General features: G+C 42.4%; 1 protein-coding gene across 1 annotated transcript in view; it reads left to right on the top strand.

Moving 5' to 3' along the window:
• Positions 1-20881, top strand: part of fuom (fucose mutarotase) — a 90679-nt gene that overhangs the window by 30720 nt on the left and 39078 nt on the right. Inside the window, 2 exon segments of the mRNA XM_067972593.1 lie at positions 9635-9657; positions 9659-9722. Of these exon segments, the coding sequence (XP_067828694.1) occupies positions 9635-9657; positions 9659-9722 (87 nt within the window).

The raw sequence follows: 20881 nt of genomic DNA, 5'->3' as shown, positions 1-20881 counted from the left end.
CAACATTTTCATTGCCTCTGGGACTTCTGTGCAAGACTATAGCGCTGGTGTCGAAATTTGCAGCTACCCCGTGCACCAAATCACTTGCCCAAACGCCAGCAGTGAGTAAAATGTGCAGCATGTTTAGTAGGACTGGCGGGGGTGGAATTGGTCTTTGACCATAGCGCGAATAGGGCTGATGGTGAATTGGCACTGCGGTTGTCTTTTCCGTTGACCTGAATGGAAAAGATATTTGGCCGTGGTGTAAATCGGGCTGTCGATTCGCGTTGAGCCCGTTTCGGGCTATTGTCGAAGATCAGTTCCACCCCCTGCACCTCTTGTTAATATCTGATCAAAAGCCATTAGATTATTTACTATTTGAATTCAAATTATTCAGTTATTATTCATGGGAAAAATGTTTGCCGAGCTTTCTTTCATCTATTAACTATTGTGATGATGTAAATTATATCGAAACTATATACAACAGTGACAGTGCCAATTATGTCACTGGCTTAAAATGCTACATGATTTTGCTGCCTCCCTGAGCCTAAATAGATACTTGTTTTGCAAAGACAATTTCCCTGTAAAGCAATAAAGCCGCCTCTTGTTTAAAGGAGAATTTCCTGGCCGGGGTTTCCTACTTTTGTGCTCCTCAGCTCGATATTTTCCCTCGAAGTGGAAAATCCCAGCCCCTGTTTCAATCATCGTATCATAACTTCATCCAAAAAAACCCTAATGAAGTTAAAAATAACATCTTTGGAAACCTATCTGACACATACAAAGCCTGTAACTTTTGCGGCCTGGATGAGTGCGTGCTTCACTGTGAGAGGTTGCAGCCCCATTTCCACTAATTGAAGGGACTGCTCCTCAACTTCTAACTCCACTTCAGCCCCATGCTCCTGATCTTTGGCCGCTCGGTGGGGGTGGGGGGTGGGGCGGGCAAGTTGGAGGCCCTCCTCATGGGTCTGCTCCTGGCCAAGGTGACCATCCACAAGATGCAGCCGGTGGGGGTGGTCACTCTGGCTGCCTACCTTTCTTCCACGGTTTTGTCCGCGTCCGGGTGACCCTGGAGAAGAAGCACATGGTGTCCGCCGGTACACTTGAGGCCCTGCGGAACCGGTGGGCACCACATGGACTGGAGTGTATAGTGGATGCTCAGTATAATATTATTATTTAGTTTGATAAGTTTCCTTTTTCCATTTGTTTAAGTTCTGTTATTAGTTGTGCCCTTTTAAAAAGGGGGCACATTTAGTTATTTGGTTTACAGTTGATGTCAACCCAATGCATCCTTATTGTTTAAATTATAAAAGGCATACCTAGCCGCAGCCTAATGCAACCTGAAATGTAGGACTTTGATGTATTTTAATTTTGTAGAATAGAATCATAGAAATTTATGGCACAGAAGGAGGCCATTCAGCCGATGTTGTCACGCATGATCTGACAGGACAGTAAGCTAAAGAGAGTTATACTCGACTCCATACAGGGACACTTAAAGTACTCTGAATTCTCTGGATTATATATAAGAATGGCATAATAGTTTGAAATCAATGAATGTACCTGTATATAAATGAATGTGATTCCTCCCTTTTGTACAGTATGCACATTTAATGTTGGCAGCAAAACAAACAGCACAGTTTATGCCAAACTTGTTAAAAAAAGATTGCTACGAAATTACAAATGCATTCCTTGTGCTTGTGATTGTTTGGTGTTGTGCTTTTTGTTTATGTAACGGATGATATATGGGCGACAGGAAATGTGTTTGTCCATCTTCTGAGTAGCGTCTGCACTGAAAATGGATGAGGTTGTGTGTTGCTCGGGATAGTGTCCTCCAGTGAAGGGTATGCATCGGTTTCTCCCTCTCTTATTTCCGAGCCTCGAGCCTTTGCATTTGAGAAGCCAAGGTCCTCCCCTCCGTGGGGAGATCATTAACCTCCATCCAGCGTATTCCCATCTATTGTGACTCAGATTAGGAGACTCTGTGGAGTGGGCTGTGTAGCATCACTGATGCTCCAGCTCATAGCCCCATTGTGATGCTGTCTTTATTCAGCTACATAGACCAGATATTAAAGCATCACTATTAACAATGCTAATCGAACAAGACTTCCTTCGGTCCTGTGTGTATTTTTGAATGTATTTACACATAGCAAGCAAGAGCAGTTCTTCTGCAAGTGTTTTTTTTAACCTGCCCAAGCCCACTCCAAGCTTTAAACGCTTGAAGTTCACTTTAATTGCTGTAGAGATCAGTAGAGCCATCTGTTTCCAGACTTGTCAAAAACTGTGCTACCAGTCTCAGCAGGAGAGCCCTGATATTCCATTCATTTTTGGACTGGAATTCTCATAAGCCGCTGTCAAAAATGATAACATAAGCATGAAAATAAATCCAGAGTTTACTGGCTTTAACAGTAACATAATTCACTGACGCTAACGTTGCCCAGTGTACATTGTAATATTCCAACGAAATGTTAAAGAATGGGACTGACTACTGCAGTAAGTTACAAGACAATCCTTTCCGGTACTTGGAAATCTAGTTCAGATTAAAGAGATAATATTTTCCTCTCTCTTTCTCCGTCTGCCCTCTCAGGTGGACGTAAAAGATCCCACGGCACTATTTCAAAGAAGAGCTGGGTAGTTCTCCCCCAGTGTCGTGGCCAATATTTATCCCTCAACCAGCATCACTAAAAACAGATTATCTGTTCATTTATCTCATTGCTACTTGTGGGACCTTGCATAAATTGGCTGCCATGTTTCCCTACATTACAACAAGGACTGCACTTCAAAAGTCCTTCATTGGCTGTAAAGTGCTTTGGGAAGTCCTGAGGCCGTGAAAGGCGCCATATAAATGCAAGTCTTTCTTTCTTTCTAACGACTATAAATACTATGTGTGTCTCAAATACAATAAGTGCTAAAGGATCCAGTTTCAAAAATGTTTTTGCTCAGATTCAGGACAAGTTGTGGATCATGTAATGCAATTCCTGTCTGGTTGTTCAAAATCACTGATTTAATAAATAGAACTTGTGCAAGTATGTGCCCACTTCTGCAAGAATGGAAAAGAAATCCAAAGGAGGATTTGAAATGTCACTCGATGATATTAACGTCACATTTAGCCCTTTGAGACCTGCGATGGGATTTCTGTACTATAAAGCAGCAATTAAACCAGAATTTTAGTTCTTATTTCACATTTTTTTCAAAGTACAATGAATTAGGAAACCGTTTTAGGATCTATGCCGTTTTCTAAGGGTGAATTTACACTCCAGCGACTGGCCTATCTACAGTTCAGTTTCCAGCCAGGCAAAACACTGTTTACATTGCTTGGCTCTTGCCTGACTGGAAATTTAATGGTCCAGTTTAGGAGAGAGCTCCTGCACATGCCTGATTCTACCATGCACAGTCCTGTGTTCCAACAGATTTAAATGTCGAGATATTGGGAGGCGAGAAACTCTGCTCCCTAAACATATCATTTGAGGTGAAATATGTTTAAAAAATGCCCAGGAGGTCTAATGGACCCTCTGAGTACTTTGTGAATGATGTTTGACTACATTGGATTTACACTTCATGTGGTATCAAGCTGAAGTGGAATGAAACTGCCCCCTCCAGGGAGTCCAGTCAGGTTGAGCCTTGATTCCAGATTTACACTGTAAGTGTAGTGTCGCTGCGAAGCAGAAATCACTTTGCATTAAATGTATATTTACAGAGTAAATATACCCTAATCCTACTTGGGAATGTTTGTTGTTAACTATCTTGGGAAAGCCATTTTTCGAGATGTTGTTTGAAGAAATGGAGATTTGTTTGTGATCGCTGAATGACTTTTTCAAATTTCAAAAGTGTTAGGTCAACTTTATTGCGGAAAAATGGACTTCATTATCGATGAGATTCAGAAACACAAGGAACCTTTAGGAACAGAAATACAAAATAACTTTCGGGGGCCAGGGGTACAACTTGGGCCCTGACCGGGTCAAGTAGTGAATTCCATTTGTACTACCTCCCAAGAAAGTAGACAGTTTAAAAAAAAAGTAGGATAAGAGCGAGTTAAATAGGTCAAATACAGCAAGAGGTGAGGGGTGAGGGGTGAGGGGAACGTTGCTAGCAATATGGACAACCACTTAAATTTCAAGGCACTAATTGTATGACACAATGAACCAGCTGGATTCCAGGTGTTACATTGGACTTTTTTTTCTGGGGATTTGTAGTTTTTGATTCTATTCCACTTTTCATGCTACAGAATTTGACATGTAATTGTGTTTTTGCAAATTTCTTTCCTTTTGTTTTGTAGTAAGAATTGTGTAATTGACTTGTGACACAATTCATTGCCCATTAACTTCAAGCATCCAATAACAAGAGTTTGTCAAAGTCCAATTCAGAGTTAGTCTGTGTCTAATGGGGCAGCATAAACCAAATCTTCCACTAGCTGGAGTGCATCCAACAGGCAGAGTGGGAGAGACCAGGAACTTCCTCAGTCCAAGGTCACCGGGCTGTAGTGGGATGAGCAGCAGTAAGGAGATGAGAGGAAGTAACGGAATGACATTTCAGTTTCAATTACTCCTCCATCAAATTTCACTTTACATTATCTGGGCCTTTTCTTCCTTTTGTGAAGTAACCGGACTCACATGTGCATTGATGAGGCTTGTGAGAAATCTACCTGGGATACAATTCATAATATGAAGTACCAGATAGAGGAGTTGAAGAGAAGAAGTAGTGACTGATCTTGGAACATCTCAACTTGTGGTTTTACAAGGCTTCTCTTAGGCAACTAGAACACAAGAGAAGCCATGCAAAGTATCACCCTTCCAGACAACAGTGCCCCCTCCACATTCTCTTCACATCATCAATCTAGATGGAGGACACTCTCCTTTGGCTCTTCTTGTTGACACATTTGCGACAAATCGCATTGTTTATTTTAAATGGGTTACTACCTGTGTAAAAATAGCAAACAAAGAATTTCTAAACGAGTAATATCGCATAGGCTCCAGGAATTTCCTCTGGGCTTGTCCCACTCTGCTGCTGATACCTTGGAGGAAGTTTGGCAGAAACCCCGTCTATGCACGTAAAAGGGGTTTCCGCTGAACTACCGCCGAAATTACAGCGGAGTAGAGGGCGAAACCGCGAGGAAATTCCTGGTGAGCAGTTTTTTTGCTCCACTTTGGTCTTTAAGTAAGGAGTTGTTCTCAACAGGGAAGCTCAGAAATGCTGCACCAAAGGTTTTTAATATAATTGTTCATTTTTGAAAATGTAAAGTCTTATTGAAATTTTTTAAAAAGTCTTTGTGGGGAGTATTACAAAGGAAAGAATACAAACCCAGTTTTTATTTGTATTACAGTATGATCGCAACACCTTGACTGTTTTCTTCCTGGGAAAGCAACATATCTGCAAATAAGTTGATCAGAGTATATCTGTCCAGAACTGAAGTCTGTCCATCCCCAACCCTGGTGGTGATCCATTATCTTGGGAGCTGATAGATGGTGTATGTTGCAGATGTCCTATTTTGTAGCGGAGAATATTCCCTGGTGTTTTTACTCCACAGAGAAGCTGGGATGTTTGCAGCCAACAGACAAGGGAAATGTTCATCCCATTGGTCTGGGTTGGATTTAAGCCCAGGTCGCATATGGTGAAGATGATATCATTTTCAATTCTCTCAATTCTATTAATGTGAATGGAAATGAAAACCGGGCAGTTTTTATAATGGGCAGCTGATCCGCATTGCCAGTTATACGCCCGGGCAGTGTGATGAAAATCTACCCCACTGTGTGGCCCTTTCTACTAGAACCAGAGATTTGAAGCGAGCCTCACTCGGTCTTTGAGTCCTGATTAAACTTTGTTATGAAAGAAAAAAAATTACTTCTCGAGATTCAGTGAGAGCATGGTGGACATTACACAGTCCTCCTCTCCCTCCCTCCCAGAGCTGGATTCATCACCACATGATTAGGGATTCCAGAGACTGCTATTGAGAGCTTTGATGACTCTCAACTGTACCATTAATTTTTATCCTGATTTATATAGAATCTTACTAATTAGGTGCAGACGTTTTAACTGACGTGAGCTGTGTACATGATTTCCTGAATTTAACGCATTTAACTGAAATGAAAGGATCGCTGTGCTACCTGTTTAACCTAATAAGTTGTTTTCTGTTGGTGGCAGTGATATAAAATTATTTCGGAGAGATGTATAATATATAGCATATCATAAACATTATTTAGTCTTTGGGTATCCTCAATTCCCTCTGACTACATAAAAAAAAATGTACACCACAAATAACATTTTCTGCATGAAATGGAAGTGATATTTTAATGTCTGTACTGTATTTATGATACCACACTTACTGCTCTAATATCACAGCATCTTTTGCAGGATACCACACAGCAGTGTATATAGTGTGCATGCAGAGAATGGCTGAGACAGGGCTTTAATACCATTCTTGCTGAAAACGCATGGAGCCATTTTCATAACGTGAATTGGGCTAAAATTTGTACGGATTCCAAACAAATTGGTATTGCCCTAATTACGGTTGGATTTAATACATATTTCCTGACTTATTACTGCCATAGATGTGGTTGCTCATTAGTTTCAGGCTCCTGCACTGCCCATCTCTTATTTAAAAGTACAAAAGCAATTTCAAACAGCCTTTATGTTAACAGCGCATCCCAAATGTGTTCTGTGTTTGTTATTGATAGCTGTGAAGTGGACAAAATTGAAGAGTTTCCTAGAATTCCCTTGGATCTGTTTAGGATTCTAAGCTTAACTCTTCTTGTACCGAATAGCTTCGGCACTATTTTTTACCTTGTAATTCCCACCTAAGTAATTCTCTGTAGATTTCTGAAGGCCAATGGTGAGAAGGTTTCCAAACTAGAAAGATCATTAAAGGGTCATTTTGTATTTTCTCTCATTCTGTTGGGTCTTCTTTCCCCAGATAAGTGGTTAGGTGAGCAACCTGCCCAAGTGATCTTCGAATGCCACTGCGCAACCAGCTATTCTAGAGTAGCCTAGGACCACTTAGCCTCCAATGTTTCCTCCCCACTTCTGCAGAAGTACCTGACTTTCACTCGGTGTCTCCCTACAGCATATTTTAAGATTGGGAATCCACTGTGTAGAGAATGGTAGACATGGTGTCATGTCTTACCACTTTATGACACAGTTTCTTACATAGTACCTGTGCATTGTGGGACTATGCCTCACTAATTATCATTTTGGTTTTACTCTTGGACTAAACTCCAAAATATCTGCTGTTGCCATCTCTTATAGGATCTAAATTATCTTCCTCTTGCTAGCAAATTGTCATTTGATATTTTTGCAGTACAGAAGGCAACTGCTAACTTCTGGAATTCTGGGTGTGCTTAGATCAAAAATATGATCAATGCCAGTGATGAAGTGAGAGTGGGAAGCCTGGCCTGTCAAGCACATGGCTGCAATCCTGCTTCACTGAGAGTAAACTCCAGCTGCAATGAATCAGAGATAAGGCAACTCCCAGCTGTGGTAGTCTGGGGCATGTTAAGAAATTATAACTCATCCAATGGTTGACTTAGTACCAAAAATTGTGAGAACGATGCTTGGGCTTCTCAACCCAATATATGTTCATGCTTTAGAACAAGATGGTAACCATACTATGGCCCAGGGATCATTTTGAGCCTACCCACTGCTCAATGTGTTTCCATTAATGCCTGTGGATCCCATAAGCGCTCAGATTCAGTGTTGCATCCTCTTCTCTTACTGATTAGTGCAAGAAAACAAGATAATGGTGGGAAGCATGGTTATCTCAGCATCCACAGCACGTAAATTGACACCAATGAAACTTTCAACCCTGCCATTCTCCCATCTTCAATGAGCAAATGCATAGCCTTCTCTTGGCAACTGTCCAGCTGGCACATATGAAATTGAAGCTTACCTTAGTTGAAGATTTTCTCTGATCATCATGTCTTGACGACATGGTTAGATGATGCCAAGCTTGGGTTTTGAAAGCCTGTAGATTGTAGGAGCGAGGGAAAACTGAAGGAAGAAAGCAGTTCTGCAGTTTTGAGCTTGGCAAGAATGAGTTTGGACAGGAGATAGTACAATGTCTTTCAACACAGAGAGGAGAACGGGAGGAGAAAGAACATGTAGGACAGTGTGTTTGGGCCTTTGGAGCAACAAAAGAGTACTCACTATCTTACTATCAACAAAAGAGAGAAGCAAAAAAGGTTGTGATGGAGAGAGAGGTTGGTGGCTAGAATGAGAGAAAAATCATCCAAAAGGTGACCAACTTTGCTTAGTGCTGAAGTGTCGAATAGCCGGATTGTCAGTGAATGCAAGAGATAACAACCTCAATCCTACATCTTTACACAGAATGGAGGTGAAATTCCTCCTGACAGTAATTTTAGTGAAAAGTCAACACGAGGTTCACTAGATTGATTCCTGGAATGAGAGGGTTGTCCTATGAGGAGAGATTGAGTAGATTGGGCCTACACTCTCTGGAGTTTAGAGGAATGAGAGGTGATCTCATTGAAACATATAAGGTTCTGAGGAGGCTTGACAGGGTAGATGCTGAGAGGCTGTTTCCCCTGGCTGGAGAATCTAGAGCTAGGGGGCATAGTCTCAGGATAAGGGGTCGGCCATTTAAGACGAGATGAGGAGAAATTTCTTTAATCAGAGGGTTGTGAATCTTTGGAATTCTCTACCCCAGAGGGCTGTGGATGCTCAGTCATTGAGTATATTCAAGACTGAGATCGATAGATTTTTGGACTGTAAGGGAATCAAGGGATATGGGGATCAAGCGGGAAAGTGGAGTTGAGGTCGAAGATCAGCCATGATCTTGTTGAATGGCAGAGCAGGCTCAAGGAACCGTATGGCCTACTCCTGCTCCGATTTCTTATGTTCTTATGATTTCCCATTTTGCACTCACTCCAACTTTTTCCCTTCAAATTATTGAGAGGAGTAATTGCACCTTCAATGTGAATTGTGAACAGATCACCACTCAGCAGGAGTCATTTTAATAAATAGCTGTTTGTCTTAGCAAAGTAAAATTGTGGCACGCAGATTATTTTTGTAAATGAACTAGATGGTTTCAGTTGAAACACTTTTGTGGTTTGATATTACTAGAGTTGTCCATCTCCTGGCATTTCACAGCCAACAAAACCTAAACTTGGCAACTGAAAGGGCAGTTCAGGTTGTGGTGTTGTATTCAGATGGTCATTGCTCAGCCTCTGCTTTTACTTGAACTTCCCTTGTTGGGGTATTTGGCCAGGTCCCTACTATCACTGTATTAGCAATGGCCTCCTTTGGGAGAGGCAGGGGTAGAAGGATTTCAGGCCAATCCATTTGCAGGGGAGGGGATTGTGGGACACTCTATTTGACAGGAAGGAAAGAAAATTGACCTGGGCCAGCAGTATCGCAAAGAAGATGTTTCATGGAGCAGTGTTAATGGTAGTCGTGACGATCACCATGGGCTGATTCAGAAAACCAGATGGTGGTGGTGGGGTGGGGGGGGGGGAGGGGTGAGGCAGTAGTGGTGGGGGTGAGCGGGCAGATAAAAGAAACCAAAGAAGCGGAAAAATATAAAGTGTTAGGAATGAAAATAACACCCCAGAGAAATGGAAATATGTATGGCACAATAACCTATTCTAAAATCATGTGCTGACCTGAAGAAATGTGTTAATTCCCATTAACATATTGCTGTTTTACTATCGTTTAGGCTGCAGTGATGGACCTGGTGAAGGAAGGGCCTCCAGACTCCAATCTGGGACAAGTACCTGGAATTATTGTCAAATGCTGGCTCTGCAGTAAGTAAAGCAGCTCACACGACCATATTTGTAGATGCAAAACATTCCAACATCCTTTTCTTCTCAGTGTCAAAGCATTGTCAGTGTTTCTTTTTACTTCTGCAACTGGACAAAGCAGGAGTGTTAGGTGGTTGTGAGTATAATGCTATCATTAGCAACTGAAAATATAATGTAAGACGAGCATGTATGACATAGCAGAAGCCTAGTCATTATACTAATAGGAACAATATATTGAAGGACTAATTGTTCTTGATTTGTGCGTCTAAATTAGACTAATTACAGAATGGACACAATGGGCCAGAAATTGCTTTGTTCAGTGCATGTCCTCCACTGCTGGTAAGTAATTAACTCACCCACAAACTCTTCGCAGTCTTCTGGACATCAACTTGCTTTAATGCAGCAGTTATTCTCGGGCTTCTCCGAGCAGTGAGAGTGAGGAAAGGAGCGCGCAGTCCCCTCCGCCGTTCAGTTTGAAGCAAGCCACGCTGCGAGAACCAGGAAGTGACGTTCATTCACAAACCGCGCAGAGTAAGAACCAGGAAGTGTCAGATAAGATTAGTAAATGTACTATAAAATCAAATAGAGAAAGCGAAATAAAGAGAGGGTAAGATTAAAAGAGTGAGATAAAAGAGACAGAAAGAAAAAGTAAAAAAAATAAAAATTTTGCATTTTTTAATTAAAGAATTTAAAAAAAAATGTCCTAAAACTATTAAAATCGGGAGTAATGAGAGTCCAGATTTTTAGAAGTGAATTTTCAGTGCCAGAGAGGTTGTTTGGCAGTCATTAATACTTACTACGTCATTTCGACCTGATATAACTCAGCGTACCTTCTTCTGGCGAGATTAGTTAGTTTCCAGCTGGGCAGGAGAGCAAGTTCGCGCTGGTCGATTAATTCCTGCCTGCGATATCCCTTTAACACGAAGCTGTCAAATCAGCAGGGAATCAGGAAGAGCAAGTTTGACTTCATGTTTGACTGCGCATATGCGGTCACCAGAACTTGCTCTTCGACTTGCTCATTAATAACGGTGAGCGCTATTAGGCTCACCGTTATTTTACGAGCAATTTCCGGCATGTTCCCTATAACTCAAAAATGACAAGACTGATGTTTATCAAGCTTGTGAGACATACTCATTCTGTAATTTAAGACAACATATTAAAGGAGAATATGAATTAAGCCTAGTTTTAGAATATAAATTAGGTTGAATTTAAAACTAGGTTGATTCCCTTATAAAAATTAAACTTAATAAAAACCAAAAGTACTTGTTGTGCAGGTTGAGTCCCAGGGATTGATAGAAGTGTAAATTTTGCCAGGGTTTATTCCTGGCACAGAGCCTCGCTTGAGAGCATGAATTGGAGAATCGAGTGCAAAAGGCAGCATTAAATTTATTTTATATTTTGCTAACTGAGATAAGATGATGCATTACAATCAAAAAGATACGGCCTTTCACTTCATGCCTTCACCGTGGTGCTTTCCTCTTGAGAAAGATGGCTCCTTAACTGTTTAATTTCACAGTGATGTGTTCTCCATTTAAATTCTGTTCTTTTGGTGTTGAACTATTTGCAGTGGGGGTTCTCTGAGATTAGGGGTTGAATTGGGTCAGAAGGAGCTTTATCCAATATCTGGGAGCGCTTGATGTTGAGACTTGAAATGGGAACGTGCTCCACTTCCCGGCACTGACATCCTTCAAAAAGTTTATCTGCCCAATAATTTTTTTTCCAGCACCAGCCCAACCCTCCCTGGCTGGTAAACTTGTACCATTGACTAGCTTTACTGATGGATGAACAGGGCCAGGCACAATGGGCATTCATTTTGCAGTGCCACTATTGTGTGTGTGTGCGCTCAGGCATGTATCGAGTGTACTGTACCGGAGGATAGTGGTTATGTTACTGGACTAGTAATCCAGAGGCCTGGACTATTAATCTGGAGTTCCCCACAGCAGCTGGGGAATTTAAATTCAATTAATTAAATAAAATCTGGAATTTAAAAAAAACTAGTATCAGTAATGATGGCCATGAAACTACCGGATTGTCTTAAAAACCCATCTGGTTCACTAATGTCCTTTAGGGAAGGAAACCTGCTGTCCTTACCCGGTCTGGCCTATATGTGACTCCAGACCTACAGCAATGTGGTTGATTCTTAATTGCCCTCTGAAATGGCCTAGCAAGCCACTCAGTTGTAGAAGGCAGCTCACCACCACCTTCTAATGGGCAATAAATGCTGGCCTTGCCAGCAACGCCCATATCCCATGAATGAATAAAAAAAAATGTATGCTTGGTGCAGTTCTGAGGGAACTGGAACATCACAGGGTACGGAATGTATCTGAACCACTGTGAGTTGTGCAGTTTTAAATAATGTATCTCAATCATAAAGGACACACGAAGGCTTAAGGACTGCTCGTTTGGAAAATGGACACGTAATACTGGTGAAGCAGGCGTGCTGTTCTACGGTTGGAGATTAAGGCACATTGTAGGGCAGAGTAGAGGGTGATTTTCCTTACATCTATGCCTTGCACAACATAACTGACTTGCTTGTTGTCCACCCTGGATGTCAAGGTAGTAAAAGAATTCTATTGCCTATAGTTGATGGAGACAAAGAAAATCTCCTCTCCCAGCTAATAATGAAACCCACCTCTTGTTTTTTATTTGCTTTCCATTCCTCCTCTTTTGACCACCTCATACCATCTGTGTCTGGCAGCAATTATGGGGCTTAAGGGTCCAACAGGAGGTTTCCGGTACTGAAAGTTGAAATGAAGTATAAGAAGGAAAGAAGGTTAACAAAAAAAAGGGGTGGTGGAATTGAGGAGGTCCCATGTTAAGGCTATAGGGGCTTGATATCCACCCTATAGAAGTAAAAGCTGAGGTTTAAATTTCGGAGCATGTGTACATACATATAGTGGGGTGGGGACTGGGTGCACAGATAAGGGATTGTCTCCATCACATGAGATGGGGATGAAACAGATTTTCAGATTCTGTTCATCACTCATCCTCTAGGGTGTCCAGCAACTTGTAAGGCTGGGGGTATCAATGCTGCATCTGTAGGAACACGGCCTGACTTAGATGGAGGGTGTATGTAGCCATCATCTCACCTTAAAAAATCCACCCTCCACCCCTCTGTGCTTGCAAATTACCACTCCACCTCCAACCTCCCTTTCCTTTACAAATTCCTTGAACATGTTGTCGCCTCCCAAATCCATGCCCATCTTTCCTGCAACTCCATGTTTGAATCTCTACAATCAGGTTTCCGCTCCTGCCACAGCACTGAAGCAGCCCTAATCAGTCATAAATGACATCTTCTGTGATTGTGACTGTGGTGTACTATTCCCCCTCTTCTTTCTCCACCTCTTTGCAGCTTTTAACAGGGTCAATCATACCACCCTCCTCCAACACCTCTCCTCCGTTGTCCACACCAAACCCACTCACCCGTCACCCTTGTGCTCGTTGACCTTCGTTGGCTCCCAGTCTCCCAACACCTCCAATTTAAAATTCTCATCCTCGTGTTCAAATCCCTTTATGGTCTTGTCCCTCTCTATCTGTCTAACCTCCCCCAGCCCTATAATCCCCCACCATTGGGAGCTATGTCTTCAGCCATCTAGGCCTTGGCTCTGGAATTCCCAACCTAAGCTCTGGAATTCCCTCCCTAAATCTCTCTGCCTTTTCACTCCTCTCTCTTCCTTTAAGACCCTCCTTAAAACCTACCTCTTTGACCAAGCTTTTAGTCATCCCTTTTAATATCTCCTTATTTGACAGTGTCAATTTTTGTCTGATTATGCTTCCGTGAAGCTCCTTTGGACCTTTTTCTACGTTAAATGTGCTACATAAATGCAAGTTGTTTCTGTTGTTGTTCTGCTACTGGCTTCTTTTCAGAAGATCTCAGAACAGAACACTGTGTTGTCAATGCTATGTGAAGGGAATATATTGATAAGCAGTGCAGAGGGGAAGCTCAGCTCATCAACTCATACTACTGGGACTCCTAACCAGCAAGTGAATGGCTTCAAATGAATCATGATTCTGTGCAAGTAATCAAAACACAGTAGACCTTTGGGCAAGTTCAGGATACTCTTCATCTAACGTGTCAGGTTTCAATTGATGGAGGCACACATGGGTATAATATGTACAATGCAGAATTTTCATGTGCCATAATGAATTTGTAAGAAAAAACAACAGGACAAAGCAAGCAAGAATGTTTAGCTTGTAGAAAATGATTTCCTGATAACAATGGCTCCAAAAAACTCATTGGCAAGAGAGCAGTGGGATGCTTTGTGGAACAGTGGCCCTGATTACTCCATATCTAGTTTAGATCATTATCCTTTATTCCATAATGTCCACAGAAGTGTCCCTCCTATCTACTACTTTGCAGAGGAAATACACACAAAATAAATCCAATTCAATAGAAATTCCAGTAAAATGCTAAAATAGATGAAAGCAACATTTGAAGACAATTCCACAATGGTCAGGACTTCTGCACAATCACAACTGGTTAGTGAAAGGACAGAGGCAGTAAGCAATTATGAGGAGAAGCAATGGCTTAATTCCACTTTAATTAGCGTACAGCGACTAATTGTCAAATACTAGCGCAAAGCACCCAGCAATTCTTAACCTCAGGGAATGGAGTTTTGCGTCGGCTCTTACAAAAGCATCTTTAGAAATTTAGTGATAGCAAGAAAATCCATGGGTGCTGGAAATGTGAACTAAAGACAGAAAACACAGCGAGCTTTCCCAGTGAGTAGCTGAGTGATTATAGATCAGGAAGATCCTAGGTTTGATCCCTGGGACTGTTGGGGTTAAGTTGGGGTCTCTGCAATTGTCCTCAGCCCCTCTGGGCTCGGGAGGGAAAATCAACTGAAGTTCTCACCCTTGATTGCTATGCAGTGACCCCTACGTGTGTGTATGTACATCAAGTAAAGACAGGACTGAGCTCACCTATGATGCCCGCTGTCATTAAATAGCCTGCCGACATTCACTGTCAAGGATTACACAGTGGTGGTTAGAAGGTGATTGATGTCCATTGAACTACACCAAACAAGGAATCATCATCTTCATGAGAGGAAAAGAAAATTGCTGAGTCTAAAATTTAGTTTTATCCGTTAAAAAGAAACAAGAGCAGTTCAATTAGATCTATTTGCTGTCATTGGGATCCTCTTTTGGGCAAACACTTATTTTCTTTGCCTTTCAGGCCAACTCAAAACTAATGCTTACTTAATATAAACAAATATTTCAGAGAAGATGGCACAATGTTCTGACAATAATTACACAGAGAGAATTTCTGAAATGTATAACAAAGCTGTCACAGGACACAAGGTCTAAATGAGTAGTTATTTGTCTGTAACTATACAGACCCCTGTTTAGTAGCTGAGCAAAGTTTTTATGGTTGATATAATTCCCCCCTCCTGGCAATGTACTATACAATTACAAATACAATTACTTATCTTCTGTGAACTAGAAGAAGCAAAATCGCACTGCTCGAAATATAACAATCACTGTCCTCTTAATAAAAGTACTTGCAATAGAGCCTATTGTAAATGGACCTTAAGAGATCTCTATAGCCATAGCAATAGAATGTTCAAATTCCAATTACAGAGTCTTGGCAGACATTCAAACTATACTCCTACCCTTAGGAGGTGAGTATTGCAAGGCTGCCAGCATATGTACATGACAGGCCTGGATGTCAATGTATTTTGAAATTGCATATTTCAGGATTATTCTTTTTTTTTTCTCTTGTTAACATTTTTTATTTAGATATGTTGACTTTTGAGGATTCTTCCATTATGCTGTGACAGGAGAGACAGCAAATATGCTGCTTGCTGCTGGTTAAAATCTATGGAGGTATTTTTTTCCCACTGATTTTCTTTCCTCCTCTCCTGCAGTCACTGACTCGTGCTGGGGTACAGCTCGACAGGTGCCTGCTGGATTCCGGTAACACCCAAGCAGCTATGTATCACGTGTAAGCCTAGATAGTGAGTATTTGACTGTGGAGGGCATCACACTGAGCCCGCTCTTGTATTCAACTGAAGCCCGATCTTGTATTCAACCTGCACTTTTCAGCAGGCCCACCAACTAAGGATAAGAGGCGGGATTTTAAAAGGGAAAAACGGGTGGGTTGGAGGTGGGGGCTAATCAAAAGCGATGTTTTTGGGAGAGGGCAGACATCCCGGCTGGAACCAACACATTTTTGAACTAGACTCAGGCAAATCTGTGTGCGTGCACACATCAGTCACCAGGATGTCCCGCCCCCACTTAAATCCGTCGGGCTGGTAATTAAAGGGGCAAATGTACCTCATTGAAGTCCTTTAGGTACTTTATGTTTTGTGTATTGGACACTTATAATGATTTTAACGTTACCTGGGTGGTTTTCCCACGGCTTCCTGGTGAAAGCAGACGGGAAGGGCCGAATCAATGAAAAATACACCAAATAAATTAAATAAAATTACATTTTACATTGTAAAAAAAGTTAATAAACATACCTTAAAAATGATGTCGCCTGGACCCCCCCCTCTGATCCCAATGTCCGATGTCTCCCCTCTGATCCCAATGTCCGATGTCTCCACTCTGATCCCAATGTCCGATGTCTCCACTCTGATCCCGATGTCCGATGTCTCCACTCTGATCCCGATGTCCGATGTTTCCCCTCTGATCCTGATGTCCAATGTCTCCCCGCCGATCTTTTTCCACCCCTCCCCCATCTCTATCGCATTGGCCGATGAAGTCTCTCTCTTTCTCCACCCCCCCTCGCGAAACCCAGAAGAGGTATTGATTGACATCATTAAGGTTGCGACCGACCCACCTACTTCCATTCTGGGTTTCGTACCTGCAAATTCATTCCCCCCGCCGCCGCACCCTTCCTGCCGGGATGAACTCATGCCCCAGGAGTGGGAATCCTGGCTGATTTTTCCCTTCTTTATAAAGCTCAGAGCCATTGAAGTGAATTGTCCATGTGTTGCAGTTTATTGCTCCTGGATGAGATAATAATCTTTGTTGCCTCTTCCCCGTATTCCTGTATCATGCAGTGTTGAATATTAGGGACACAAGCCATCAACTGTTAACGCATGGGTCTCACAGAGTCATCGGGCTCAATTTTAAACCTAAATTGCAGGTGTGTTGGGGGCGGGAGTGCTGCGAAAATTGCAGAAATGCAGAGCAGGTTGAGAAGCTGGCTCCAACCCCCTGACTTCCGCGTATCCCACAGACACACCTGTGTGCGCGGGCGTCTCGAATCCGGTAGTCCCACCGGTAATTAAAGCCAGCGGGATGATGGTTAAATAACCAAATGTACCTCATTGAGGTACTTAAGGCAGTTTACTTGTGACATTTTAGGTAGTTGGAACGATATTTAACTTACTTGGGCGGCTTTTCCACGGCTTCTGATTCACGCCTGGTTGGGCAGGATCAAAAGAAACAAAATAAATTAAATAATAAACCATTGCACAAAGTTAAAACACAAAATCAACCTACCTTTCCACCCTGCTCCAATGTCTCCCTCTCCTCGTCTTTCCCCCCCCCCCCCGATGTCCCCCTGATCTCCCCCTCTTCCTCCCCGATGTCCCCTTGATCTTCCCCCTGCCCCCCGAACTTCCATTCCCCCACCCCATCTTCCAATCTCCCCCCCCCGATTATCCACTCTCCCCCTCCCCCCGATCTTACACTCTCCCCCTCCCCGATCATCCCCTCTCCTCCTCAATCTTCCACTCTCCCCCCCGATCATCCTCTCTCCTTCCCGATCTTCCACTCTCCCCCCCCCCCCCGATCTTCCACTCTTCCCCCCCCTCCCCCCGATCTTCCTGTCAATCAGGCTGGCTGCCGGGCGCGACACCTGGAAAGAACTTTAATCACCATCAATTACATGGCGATCGCGTCGGAAACGGTAAGTTTTTTTATTTGGGTTTGCCACGCGCACCTTCACCCCCCTGCCAACCCGCCACCATTTCAAAATGGAGCCCAACGGGTTTCCCAGTGTGTACATGACCCAGCTTTGTTCTGGTGGCAGCAGACACCCATTTTCCTCAGGTCTCCTGATCTCCTGATGTGTGCTTGTCTCATGATGGAAATCGTGTCGTAATGCTAACACGCTGCTGCACGAGTTTGGTGCAGTGCCAAAATTGGTAATTGCCGATCAGAAGGCTTTTAAAAACAAGTTGAAAGAAAATAGACTCACTGCCAGTACATTTGGAAATAACCATTATCTAGGTTCCTGTTCACACAGTCAGCCTTCAATGGGCTTGCAAGAGATTGACTGTAGACTTCAAATGTCAATATGCAGAGCAGAGACATTGTTTTTCCATCACACTCGTACATTTATATCTTATGCTTAATAGGGGCACGATCTCAACTGCAGGTTCATACTTGTAAGAGAGAAATTTAGCATTTGCACCATGTTCTGCGTTTATCACTCAGGCATAAGTCTCATGCTCTGATTTTCACAAGTTGGAAAAACCTAGATTAAAAGTAGCAGAGGAATGGAAGAAGTTGTGAGCGAGGTGTCTATAAGTGTCCTACATGAAATGAGTTAAGATGTCTCCATCCAGTTCTTAGTGTATGTGGGCCCAAAGCTCCAAATTGCCCTTAATTTGGGACTAAATTGACAATTTCACTCAGAGCAACCGCAAGTTTGCCAGTGTGAAAAAATGGAAAATTGCTGCTCTGAGGTTGGGGCTCCGGCATATTGTAGGAGTGGAATGGAGGGAGCTTTACTCTGCATTTCACTGCACTTTACATGAATTGGAAGCGCTTGATGTTGACACTAAGATAGAGCTAGCAGAAAGAATGAATGTGTTCTCATCTGTGACCAGGTCCTGGGAGCAGGTGAGGAAGACATTTACTGGTCTCTGAAAGGCTGTCAGGTAGGAGTGCTCACACTTTGCTTCATTTTGCGATGATGCCTTACAATGCACCGTGACAACAATTTACTGTAAGAAAGAAAGAGCTTGCATTTATATAGCACCTTTCATGCCCTCAGGACTTCTCAAAGTCCTTCACAACCAATCAGGTACCTGATGGAGCCTCACACAGAGAAAATGAGCAGCACTCTGGTAGCTGTTCACCTACTTTCCAAAAACACAGGCATGCCCATGTTTCAACAGTGCGCTTTGTATTGCTGCCATATCAATGCATCTGCCCTGTGGCTCATGAAATATGCAAGGAACAAACACTAAGCATGCTGCCAACACAAGATACTGCATGCTGACAGCCTTATATAAGGTGGCTGATGGCTTTGGCCCTCTTCTGCTGCTGCTTGAGGGAGGTTCTCTCCATCTCCTTCTGCTGTTCCTTTGCAATGGCCCTTTGCTGGGCAAGGTTGTATAGGTGCATCAGATCGCAATCGTCTTGGCTGGCTGAAATTGCACACTGTCCTCTGATCCTGTCCTCCCTTCCAGAACTAGCAGTAGAAAGCATTAGCCAGCGGGATACCCTACGTAGGTCCAACTTATTCAAAGCTCAATTCCTGTTTCTTCAACTAATACCAGCAGATGACAAATAGAAGGTGTAAATAGCTGCAATACCGAAACTCAACAACACCATGAAATGAGTGAAATTGTTGGGAGACCATGCAGTTACTTGTTGCAACTACCAAGTAGACATCCTTCTAAGGAACAGGAACTAACGTCCCCGGTCAGCCCAACCATCCAGTGCTGAGCTCCAGGAGCGCTGTCCAGGTGCCAAGAGTCTAATATCGAGCAAGGATGCTATTAACATTTTTTGAGCCTTCCCCACTACATTACCCATGATAATATGGGTTGACTCTGCCTGATGCACATTAGTGCTATTGGTGGAGCAATTAATTATCAGCCGCAGTGTGTGTAAGTTAGTGTATCCCAAATTGAAAGGGCCAGGATATATTGGAGAGGGTTCACGGAAGCATAACAAGAAAGATTCTGGGACATATGGGTTTAAATTGTGAGGAGTGACTTGCAGAGCTCGACTTGTTTTCATAGCAGAACAGGAGATCGAAGGGCTTTTAAATGCCGATGGCATTGAAACTTAAAAACATAAACTGGCTATTTAACTGGACGATGCAGGTTTAAAATGAACAAGCATCGAGTGGAACTAGGGATGAGAAGAACATTTTCCCTCTGACAGAGCAGCGACAATGTGGAACAGATGCTAAGCAAAATCAGTTGCGTGTGTTAAAAAGAAAGGTTTGGTTAAGACTTTTTCCAAGAAGATGGCACCTTTTGAATACAAAGCAGTAACTGCGTACCTGCAAACGCCTGTATTTTGTGAAAAGCAACTGTAACATCTCAGCACTCCTGTCTATTTTGTAGTCTGCATGCCACTTGATCTTAGCAAAGAAAACAGCAATATGAATGAGAAAGTAGCTTGTAAGACAGACAGCCCTACTCAAGCTATAATTAATATGGACAACAAGTAAGGCTCAGCATTTGTCACCAGCATTTACTCTACTCACTCATACAGGAGGTAAATAGAATAGAACTCCAGACACAGGACTATGTACATAGCTAAAAGCTTTCCTGCAGTAAAGGTAATTGTTAAACTATAAAGTCTTAGGAGAAATATAGATGAAGGTGTTTTTTTAAAATTTTCTGTCTGATGTTGCTGGGAGACAGATTGTGAAACAATTGCTCTGTTGACTTGTAGATGCTAATCAGGTAAGTATATTCTGAGGTTGGTACAAATAGAAGCACAATTGAGTCAGACAAGTTGGGCCATTTCATGTATGTCGCCTGTACTCCTGAATCATGTCCAGCCTTGCAGTGAACACAATGGATGTTCGTCAACTAGCGTCCACCTCGAGCTTCCTGGGAACTAGTTTAATGGGATTTTTAAATTTTAAGGAGTGGCTAAAGGCTAAAGCAAAGAGAGAAAGACAGAGGGAGAAATGGATAGGCTGAGAGGAAAAAGCAAGACAGAGAGAAATAATCAGCATGAAAAGAACAAGTTAGAGATTGAGAGAGGTGGAGAAATGGGGAGAGTGAAACCTCCAGAAAAACTCCCAAGAGCACTGCCATGCCTTAATGAACAATGGAGGTTTGTTAACTGTTTTGGGAGTGATACTGTGAAAATAAAGTTATTGAGAAACATGTATTGTTGTGGAAAATAAATCAACTTAAATTTAAGTATCTTTCATATAATATGGCTACGACTTCATTTAAATAATATATACTGAAAAAAACACACACATGCATATACTGTTTGTATAGTGTATG

This window comes from Heptranchias perlo, chromosome 36 (genome assembly GCF_035084215.1).
Source record: "Heptranchias perlo isolate sHepPer1 chromosome 36, sHepPer1.hap1, whole genome shotgun sequence".
Classification (NCBI taxonomy): Eukaryota; Metazoa; Chordata; class Chondrichthyes; order Hexanchiformes; family Hexanchidae; genus Heptranchias; species Heptranchias perlo.
The sequence above is the reverse complement of the archived record's forward strand: the minus strand, read 5'-3'. Positions and strand labels throughout refer to the sequence as shown.